Here is an 11,423-nt window from a genome sequence, read left to right as displayed (position 1 = left end):
ATTTCATTTTTGCTGACAATTCTGACAAATTAGAAAAAGCAAAGCTGAAATTGATAAATAACATCTTATCATATCATTTTAATTCATCTTGTGAACTTTAAAAACAGTATTCTTAATAAACAATTTTGTTTTTAAAGCCCACTCGATGAAATAAAATTTCATCCTTAGAATAACACAATATTAGAAATCTTCGACCAATCGGATACTATTTTTTTTTCGTTACGAAAATTAATGCGCCTGTCATTTGACAATCTTTACGCAGTGATCTCCCCTTAATTTTTCGGCGTTAATGTACATATGAAGGGAAGTATCCGCTTCGAGGAGTTTGGACTTCTTTCGGCATTTGCAAATAAGAACATCAGGGTCTGAAATTTGGCTACCATTATTTGTTTGGTCTGACGACCCAAACAAATAAAAATTGGTACTACCAAGTACCTTTTTCTAATGGCATACAAAACACTGTGGTTTTTGATAGTTTCCCTAATTTAATGTGTTTTCTGCTTAAAATAGTGGTTTAGATTAAAAAATCATTATATGTTGTTTAAATCAATACAAATTCTATTTCACACGTGCATATCTGTGACACCTATATTGGACGAGGCGTAGAATTCAGTACTGTAAACTGCACAACAATGATTTATTATAGTATTCGTGTCCAAATATGCTTTAGTATTTTCTTTCTTTCTTTTTCAATCAATCAATCACTCAATCAAAAAATCTATCAATCAATGATCGTAATTTAATTATATTTTCAGAATGTCCTGGATCAGAAGAAAAGGTACAAAGAGCCAGGCAAATGTTGAAAGAATTAAAGGAGGATAAATTGAAAAAAACTCTAGACCCTACAAAAATTCTTAATTACAGCGTCAAATGGAGTGCTACTGGTAATGCAATAATGATCGGTCAAAGCAATACTATTAAAGTAGTCAATATCTACAAGTAGGAATTTTTGTTTTAAAAATTTAATAGACCCTCATTTTAACAAAATTATTATTAGGTTCTTTCTAGACATGTTGACACTTTTTTATTTCAAGCCGATTTGCTCTAGTGGTAAATGCGAACATGAGACGTGGAACAGGCAAGACAATTTAATAGCAAACTTATTTACCTCTGATATTCTAGCTGGATGATTTTATCACAAGAAATGATCCAAAATCCCTTGTTGGATTCGACCCTTCAAGAGAATGCATTAGCGGTAAATTAAAGAAATTGCGTAAGTGGTTCATTGAAGGAAATGAGTAAGTAGTTCATTAAAGAAAATGAAAGAAATGCGTAAGTGGTTAATTAAAGACAATGCGTAAGTGATACATTAAAGACATGCGTAAATGGTTCGTTAAAAATGCGTAAATGTTTCATTTAAGAAAAATGCCCCTAAAATGGTTTTTTTAAAAAAAATTTCGTAAGTGGTTTTATTTACCCGCCTAAAAAATTGAGAAATAAAATTTTCCCGGGCCCCCTATTGAACCCATATCAATTTTTGTAAATTTTCCCCGATATTTTTAAAAACCCAAAATTGGGGAAAAATTTTTTAAAACCCATCACATATTTTCATTACTTGTATTTATTTCTTAAGGGTTTTGGGGATTTAAATTTTTTTAAAATTTGTTTAAACAAGAATAAAAAGGGATTTTTTTAACAAAAATCCAATTTTATGTCCCCATATTTGGGCCGCATTTTTAAGTCATAAATTTAAAAGCTACAAGACACCATTTTCTTTAAACCCGATAACGGGAGCCCAAAATTAAAAGTTTTTTACCCTTTGGGTTTTCCCTGTTCCGAAGCTCTCCCCAAAAACCAGATCTTTTTTTAGCCCCCAAAAAGTTGGGGAAAAATTTCCCCAAAAACGTAAAATTTATCGACTTTTTTGAAAAAATATATTTATTTAAATTTTAAAGGGAAACAAAAAAATTCGATAAATTTCAAATTTGTGAAAATTTGGGGGAAAGGGGTTTTTTAAAAAAGGGGTTTTCTACATAAAATTTAAATATTTCCGGTACCTTTTTTAACGCTGGGGAAATTGAAAAACCCGGGGGCGTGTTTTGCAGCTTTTTATAAAAACCCGGCTCAAATAGGGTCGCAGAGGGTTTTAAATAATTGATGGGAGATGTAGTACCCCCCGTTTTTTGGGTGGAAAAAATCGTTTTAAAATTTTTGCGTTTCACTGTGCGAAAAATTTAGATATCGGGCCCTTTTTTTGGGCCCCATATTGATAACAAATTTTAGTTTCCTTAAAACCCTTTTGGCCCAAAAAAATGTTTAAATATAGATCCGATAATAACAAATTTATCGCCAAAAGTAAATTGACATACATGAACTTTTAATTGTAATACTCAACGCTTCAACTAAATATATAACCTAATCAATTAATAAATGTATTGAATTGTGATTTAAGCAAATAAACATTTTAAACATGATATAAATGTTCCGTAATCATGCATACTCGTATTTTAATGACGACAGGAAATGTATTTGCTGTAATGTCCGTTCATTTATTGTACATTTTTTCGGCCGCATTTAAATAAAGTTCGGCAAGTGTGAAAAAATATTTAGTTTTTCTATCTAATGAATAGCATGTACTAAATAATCATTATGCACTCTTCTCTTTACTGCACTTGTTTGATCATTGGGTCAAAGCATTGGGTCTCATGAATTTTCCACGATTTATATGAAAATGAATATATCATTTATCATTTTATCATTCATATGCACATAAATTACACAAAATCTTTCAAACTATCGAAATAACCTTAAGCAGTTAGGAACGAGGTATAAACAGAAAAATCTGCGAGATTCGAGGTGTATCAGAATAACCGAAAAAAGAGTACAAAAGTATATATTAATTTTTTTTATTTTTGTCATTTTAACGTTGTCTCGATATTAGGAGCAGACATTGAACAAGATAATCTTTACTTGAATAATATCGGGTCAATATAGAAATTGAGATTCTGTTCTGTACCGCTGTAATGAATAAAAGTGATGTCCATGGAATAATGACCCGCAGCTATTACACTGAAGAATTGATGACTTCCTCTAAAGAAAAACGAGTCTTCCCTTCAAACCTCTTCTGCCCATCAGAAAGCAGTAAAATATTGAAATTCGATTATCGATTTTAAACTAATTAAACGACAACAATACATTCTCCCTGACTTTTATGTGACCTTAACCTTTTCTCTTTACCCACTTCCTTGTCTTTGATGTCAAGCAATATTGAAAATGAATATATCATTTATGATTGTTCTCAACAAACATGTTATCATTCATATGCATATAAATTACACAAAAACTTTCAAATTATGCAAAATATTTCTCACTCTACTTAAGTTTATTTTCAAATTTGATTTGTCTTTTTCTAAGATGAATACTTAAGTATATATTTTCTAAGGTAATATCTTAAGAACATACACATACTTATTTAGTCTTTAATAGATATAAACTTTACTTAAACATTATTGATTGCTGATACAGAATGTTAACATTGTCAATCATAGTGACCATATACCATGTATTTTGTAAATGTATATTGTACAACGATGTACCATATGTTGTGTACAAGTTGAAAATAAAATCATTTTTCTTCTTCTTCTTCTTTATTGAAATTCTTACTATTAATTTAGTCTTTGTTGCAATCTATACGTTTTACCTTAGACTGACTTTTTATTATGTCGTTGTTTTAACTGTTATTTGTTCACAAGAGGGTACATGTCTGTGTCCTTCATTTTGACAAATTCAAATATATTACCGGCCAGAATTATAGCATTCTTTACGATTCTGAACAGAAAACGTCATCCTTGATCACAGTTTTCTGTTCATACGGTTCTATTACAGTTTTCTGTTCATACGGTCCTATTACAGTTTTATGTTTATACTGAGGTCCTATTACAGTTTTCTGTTCATACGGTCCTATTATAGTTTTCTGTTCATACGGACCTATTACAGTTTTATGTTCATACGGTCCTTTTACAGTTTTATGTTCATACGGTCCGATTTAAGTTTTATGTTCATACGGTCCGATTTAAGTTTTATGTTTTTTAAACTGTTATTTGTTCACAAGAGGGTACATGCCTGTGTCCTTCATTTTGACAAATTCAAAATATATTACCGGCCAGAATTATAGCATTCTTTACGTTTCTGAACAGAAAACGTCATCTTTGATCACAGTTTTATGTTCATACGGTCCAATTAAAGTTTTCTGTTCATACGGTCCTCTAAAATAATTTGAGAAATTGTTATAAACAAATAAATGTTATTGTTCAAATAAATTTAACAAAGGAAGTCAGTAAATTTTGTAACTGCTCGAGCAATAACACAACAGTTAGAAATTATCTAACAATATCGACGATCGAGAATTATTGAGACGTAGGTGGTACTTAACTCCTTATATGACTGATTCAGTTTCAATTGTCATAATTCGGTCTGGTTCCCAGCTCCCGAGACAAAATATTTTAGCCAGAAAACATCAATAAGTAAAGGTCGTATGTTCACTTTGGAATCATATAAAGTCGTAACTGCAGGCTTACAGATACGCCCTTTTAATATTGAGGCAGTTTGTTACATGTTACTGTGAAAATGGTGCGTAAATGGTAGATACGACCTTATTATATAACACATAGAAACAAAGTATATATAAAAACCTTTAACAGTAGGCGTGTAGTGAATTTTAGCCGGCAAAAGGTCCGAAAACGGAAATTGGAGAGAAATAGTACATTATACAATATGAATATATTTGATAGGAATGCAAAAACCTGCACACACTGGTATGAATTAAAGGAGAACAAAACAAAGACGGATAGATTCTCGTGACCATGTGCCTTTTAACACAGTCATTTTAATATCCGTAACTTGGGGTACAGTATAGCCAATCAGAATCACCTTATGAAAAGTGTTATTTTTCAAATAATTTCCAAGTCCTTTTGGCTCGAGTATACAAATGACAAAATCTAAAATTTACTGGTGCCATTTCTTTCCTAAACATCATATCACTGTCACACAACATAATAATCTAGTTTACTTGAAATCTTGACATTAAATACTGCAGTAGAAAAAATAGAAATCAGCATGAAACAACTTAAACTGATTATTTCACAACATATTATACAAACAATATAGAGTTACGACAAAGAAAATCATTTGAAAATATTAAAGCAAAGGTTATTGGAACATCATGTCATTCAAGTACTTCTGGATCACTAAAAACGTATATTCCCTTAAACAAAGGTGCTGATTTTTTAACTTGTATCAATTATTTTCTTCTTCGGAAACATAAGGATCATATACTTTTCATGTTTCATTGCTGAATTAAAATGATTTGTTTCGGATTGTCTTAGATCCGGATTGCCTACATATACTGTACCATTTTAAAACGTTGTCACGGTAGTTTCATTATCAAAAGTTTGCTGTCAAATGACATTACAATAGCAGTAAATCCAGTTTCTTGATTCGAATAATAACACAAATGAATAACGAAACGCATAATTACCAATTGCAAAGTGCTGGTTTATCAATATAAGTCAAACATGAATTTTAAATCATAACTTTAGCACCAATATTTTCAGATTTATCTCCCCTTGAATTTAGAATTTTCCTTTAAAAAAATATTTTTACTATTACTTCTTTATTTCTTTAGGGATCAACTCCATACTTCAAATATATCTTTCTTATTATCAACCACCTCTTATTGGGCACGGTTTATAACTCTAGCACCAATATTGAAAGAATTATCTCCCTATGAACTTATAGATATTTTTTACTTGGAAAATGCCATTTTTTACTATTTTCTTTTAAAATAATAAATCTTTAGTTTTTAAAGTTATCTACCTCAAACTTCAAAAACATATTCCTTATCATCAACCACATCTTATTTGACAATGCTTATAACTTTTGAAGCAATATTTCAAATTTATCTCCCTTTGAACTTGGAATTGCCTTAGGAAATACCATTACTTGTTTAGTTTTTAAGGTATCTACTTCAAATTTCAACATCTTTTCGTATCATTAAACTCATGATCTGTGACAAGGTTAATAACTCTAGCGAGACTATTTCCAGAATTATTCCCCATTGATCTTGGAATTTATGTTAACAAATGTTATTTGTTTATTATAACTTCTTGTCGTATTATTTTGTGCAAAAATACAGAACATTTGAGTCCTTTCTTGATACGGATACAGAAGTATAATTACATCATAATTGATTTTTCTTTCATAGTTTTGTCGTCCTTACTGCGTTAAGTTTAATTAGTCGAGCTTCGTTGTCTCCTTACCTTAGACAACTCTTGTTAACTTTACAGTTGGTACAAATGAGTATGCCATGGTACGTTACTGCATTGTCTTTACTGAGCACTTTCTAAATCGCTCCAACAAAGAATTTATGTTGAAAAAGAACACAATATGGCCACACTTATTGCGTGTATAAATTAAAAACCATTAAAGTTGAAAAAATAGAACATAATACGTTATTTTTTATTGCGTACTAGTTCATGTTTTACAGTTAAAGTGTTGCTGATGTTCTTATTTCAACATTTTACATAAATTAAAGTGTTCTGGTCAGACCAGTCTTTTCAATACTCAGTCATGTGTTGAATATATATTCGATATGTTCAAACAAATTTGACTTACAACTGTAGCAATTGAAACTATTAAAATTATTTGTTTGCCATTACTGTGATTATGTATATAAGGACCTCCAAAATGGGCATAATTCAGAGCGGGTGCTGTGGTACAGTGGTAACACTGTCTGAATAAAAGTTACTTGCTGATTACTTCTCACACAGTAATAATTACTCACTAATTACTTATCATACAGTTATAGTAACTCACTGATTAATTCTCACACAGTAATAATTACTCACTGATAACTTATCATACAGTGGTCATTACTAACTTGAACAATACTCACCGGACAATATTCAAACACTGAACATTACTCAATGAGTACTAAACGCTCACTCACAGCGCCATTATTATTATCAAAAATGTTATTACCAAAGTCGTCGTCGTCGTCGTCGTTAGTAGCTTCATTGTCATCGTCGTCATCATTTTCATCATTACCATCATCATCAGTATCAAAGTATATATGGTTAGGTGCAGTAAAGTTGATTTTTCGAAAAAATAAATGCATTTTTGTTTTAAAATGGACGAGACTTTAAAGTAAAACGAAGTCCCATGTATTTTTGTTAGAGAGGGCCGGTGATTTATTTGAACGAAAAGTCATAATTAGCAATAAAAATAACTACATTTCTATGCCGTTAAGAAGATGGATAAGGCCATTTTGTATAATGTTAGGATAAAAAAATACTTCAAAATGCCCCGAAACACCACATTCGTATCAATGAAACAATTTCAATCGATTTGTTTATGCCAATGTCACTGTGTTTAACTTGTAATGATGACCTGATCTTTACACAAAACTTGTTGGCTATTTAAAAAATTCAGTGTTTCAGTTGGTTAGCATTAATTTTTCTTGAAGATCTGAAAAGAAAATCACACTGAGAGTAGAGTTGTTCAAAACTTGATTTATAAATTTTTTCAATACCTTTAAAATGTCGTCTGCTAGCGGCAACAGATTCTACTTATGCGACCATTGAAAACCATGATGAGTCGTCATATCCGTTCAGTCTGATCATGGTCAGCTTTTCCGTCATTTATTATTTCGATTTTTTTCCGCTAAAAATGATGAATGGTTATGCTCAGACTGAATGAAAGACAAGCCCATTTAAGTTATTTAGCGTTTAAGGGTATCGTTGAATCACGTGATTATCGTTGCACTAAACTCAAGTGTTTGTTGGATTAAGATATATTTTATAAATTTAATACAGATGCAACACAGATTTTAAAAGGGTTGACCAATACACAAGCGGGTCAACATTGCCACATTTATAAGTCACGTGAGTGCTAGAAATGAAACGAGTGAGATACACTTTCCACCAAAACTCTCATATCATTTAGGATGTGTTGATAGATAATTGTTTATTTTTAATGTTATTTTAAGGAATTGACCCAAATTCGTCAGAAGAGCACAAGAAGTACCTAGAATCTCTCTGTAACGACTTTGTGCAGCACATGATTGGCATGGTGGAAAAGTCTGTAGCAGAGAAAGAAAAACTCAAAGATCCTCTGATAGAGGAGTGCCTTCAACACATTCAATTCTGTCAATCCAAATGTGAAGGTTTTAGCGGGAGGGAAGAAACATTAAAGGTAAAATGAACGATTGTTTGTATTCTGCACGATTTATACGAACAAACGATCGATTTATAATGTCACATTACTTTATTTCGCGTAAATCCCATCCCTATATTATTTCGCGTAATTATGAATTCGCGATGGCAGGGTCAGAAATTTTTATTCGCGATTGGTTGAATTTTATTTACGCAATATAACAGGGTAGGTTTACGTTAATTTACATACTGTGCCGCATTTATTCACGGTAAATGTTAATAGTGTAAGTAAGAGACAGTTATTTATTTATTTTGTATATAGAATATACCTACACACATGTTATTGACTTGTTATGAACGGGTTTTCTTATCATTAGTTAAATTTGTTGATTGTTTGCAAAAGCGTATTTGGTAAAACGTTAAATGTTTGTAAGAAGGTGTAATACACTTGTTCATAATATTTTATCTACAATACGTGAATTGTCCGTTGATCACTGTTTTACTGTAAATATATTGTCATCTAAATAAAAGGTGCTCACATTTGACTGTAAAAGGCAAAATTTGTAGATATTGTCTCAAAATAATGTCAGCTTTTTGTACATGATATACATGTATTCAGTCGGAAAAAGGAATTGGAAAAATTTGCTTGTAAAGCTTCATATCTTTATTATGTTGTAAATAAAACATTGCACATACTAATTATTTTGTCATTGTATTGATAATCAAACTTTATAACAATTCGAAAATAATTGTCATCGGTTTTATTTTTTATAATATAGGTTATGATATAAAATTTACGCGGCATCATGAATTCGCGACGCAGCCTATTCGCGATTAATAGCGAAAATTAAAATTTCGCGAAAAATTTACAGTATTACAGCTGACTTTCTGATTTAATGAGTGCAAGGAAATGTTACTAAGCCATGAAATATCTGGCAGGAAGGTTATATTTTCTGACAGTGATTTTATTTCAAATAAAGGGATGCGTAAATTTTTTATAAGAGAATGTTGTCTAAATAAGAGTATATTTTGTTTTTCTTTCAACAAAAATTTGCACTCAAAAAACCCTTAATAAATGATTTCTTCGGGGCAAGTTTAAAATAATGAGACTTTTTATTGTGTGTAAAAAATCTTCGAAAAGCAGTCGAATTAAATAGCAAATGTAGTCCAAATGATTATACTACCCGTTTAGTTTTTGCGATTTTTTTTCTTGTGGGCAATATCTCCCAGATATTGGCGAAAAACAAAAAATATCTCGGAATCTAGCTTCACATGTCAAAATATTTTGACTAGAACGAAATGGTAGAGTAAATCAAGTAATTTGTTGGCTTAATGTGTTAACCACAGATTCCAAGCTTATTTGGAAATGCTTATACTTGTTATAATAAACAATAATAAAAATTGCTATTGTATATTTAAAGAAAATCAAAAGCTATGTGACAGGTTCCGGTGCAGGAGAGAACCAGCCGCTTGTGTTACACGGAACCAGTGGTACCGGAAAAACCTCCATACTCGCCAAAGCAGCTGAGATGGTTAGATCATGGATGAGTACACCGCCTGTTATCATTTTAAGGTAATAAGAAAGAATAGCGCTGTTCTCGTGTTTAAAGGGATTTCGTCACAACACAGGACGCGCTATTCTACTTACGAAATGTAACGCTGTTTTTAGTTAACAATGTGTTTGTCTCAATGCAGGGTTTATATTCTTTATCGAAAGATAACGTTTACCACATGGTTAAAGTGTCTGCGTCCGAACTCTATTTTTTGGTGCCTTTTGGCGGAAAGATATTCAAGGGGGGGACTCGCTTGTTCCTCATGATTAAAGTTCGGTTTTTTTTTAAATGCAAAGATTCTCTGATCAAACCTGTTAAGGCTTTCATAGTATTTTTCCTGTGATCTTATACTCGGGTTTGTTATGTTTACTTACCAACCTTTTCCACATTCAAGTTAAAATGTTTTCAAGGTGAATTCTTAACATTTAAACTAAACATACCCTTACTGACCATGTATCCCGAACATTATTTATACGATCGACATTGATTCACATTTTATATTTTTTTCAAATAAATTTTACTCTTTTAATTCTTAGATTTTTGGGAACATCTCCAGACAGCTCCGATTTGATGTCAATGCTTTATAGCATATGCTCTCAAATAAGACGGGTCTTTAAACAAAGACCACTGCCAAAAACACAGGTTGGTTAAAATGTTTCACTTAGTATGGGAAGACGTAATAGACGGTTTGTTTGAATCTTTATTTTTCAACACAATATAATTTGACAGATGTACCATGCAAAAAAGATGTCGGATACCACAATCTAATTAAAATCAGCTCCTCAATAACGTTATGCCTTAGGTTCTGACGACCACCAATAGGTTGTTACCTCGTAATCTTTCAAAAAGCAAATCATCGGCGAGCTTTCACAATTTTGAAATTTTGGAATAATGATCATGTTTGTGACCTTTTGGCTTGTTTAGAGAATAATAGAAATGATTTTGACAAGATTGTATACGAAATTGATAAAAAAAATATTAATATCAGTGAAGGTATGCAAGCATTTTCGGATGTGATATATAAATGTTCATCTATGATTTTTGGTAAAACAATAACAAAAAATGGTCTTACTAATAGCAAAAAGGGCAAAAATCGATGGTTTAATCAAGAATGTAGGCATTATAAATCACTTTTTTATGAAGCGAGAAGAAGGCTCAATAGAGTAAACACAGAGGAAAACAGAAAACGTATTTTAGAATTAAGGAGCAAATATGATAAAATAAAACATAAAGCTAAAGTAAAGTTTTTCAAGACTGGAAAAAAAATATATTTTCTGATTTAAGTAAAAAATCACCTCGTAAATTTTGGCAGAAATTTAATAAATTCCGAAATAAGAATGAGAGTACAAACTTCGATGTTTCTTTAGACGAGTTTGTTTAATCATTTTGCTAACAAGTCAAGAAAATACAGATATGAATGATTTATAAGTAAATTAAGATGAAATTCATGTAGATTTTTTTAGATACAAAAATCACCAAAGATGAAATCTTTAAAAAAGCGATTTCCTCATGCAATAGAAATAAAGCTGCATCAACGGAATAAAACTGTGGCCGAATTTTTTATCGACGCTAAAGATTTCATTACACCATATTTAGTTAAATTATTTAACATATCTATGATGCAGGGGTTTATCCTGATTCTTGGACCAAGGGGGATAATCTGTCCCCAATTTTACAAAAAGGGTGATAAATCCGATCCTAGTAATTACAGGGGTATTAC

General features: G+C 31.2%; 1 protein-coding gene across 1 annotated transcript; it reads left to right on the top strand.

Moving 5' to 3' along the window:
- Positions 1 to 755: 755 nt before the first annotated feature.
- LOC132738179 (NACHT and WD repeat domain-containing protein 2-like) lies at positions 756 to 10,345 on the top strand (the record flags this gene model as incomplete). The annotated part of the gene is made up of 4 exons (XM_060725643.1): positions 756 to 884; positions 7,985 to 8,190; positions 9,572 to 9,723; positions 10,240 to 10,345. Coding segments are annotated over 4 exons (593 nt in total), but the record flags the coding sequence as incomplete, so codon positions are not given.
- Positions 10,346 to 11,423: the final 1,078 nt, after the last annotated feature.

The sequence above is a fragment of the Ruditapes philippinarum genome, unplaced genomic scaffold (assembly GCF_026571515.1).
Source record: "Ruditapes philippinarum isolate M1 unplaced genomic scaffold, ASM2657151v2 ctg20523_1_1_1_1, whole genome shotgun sequence".
In the NCBI taxonomy this organism is placed as follows: Eukaryota; Metazoa; Mollusca; class Bivalvia; order Venerida; family Veneridae; genus Ruditapes; species Ruditapes philippinarum.
Note: the sequence above shows the minus strand (reverse complement) of the source record. Positions and strands in the feature narration are given on the sequence as shown.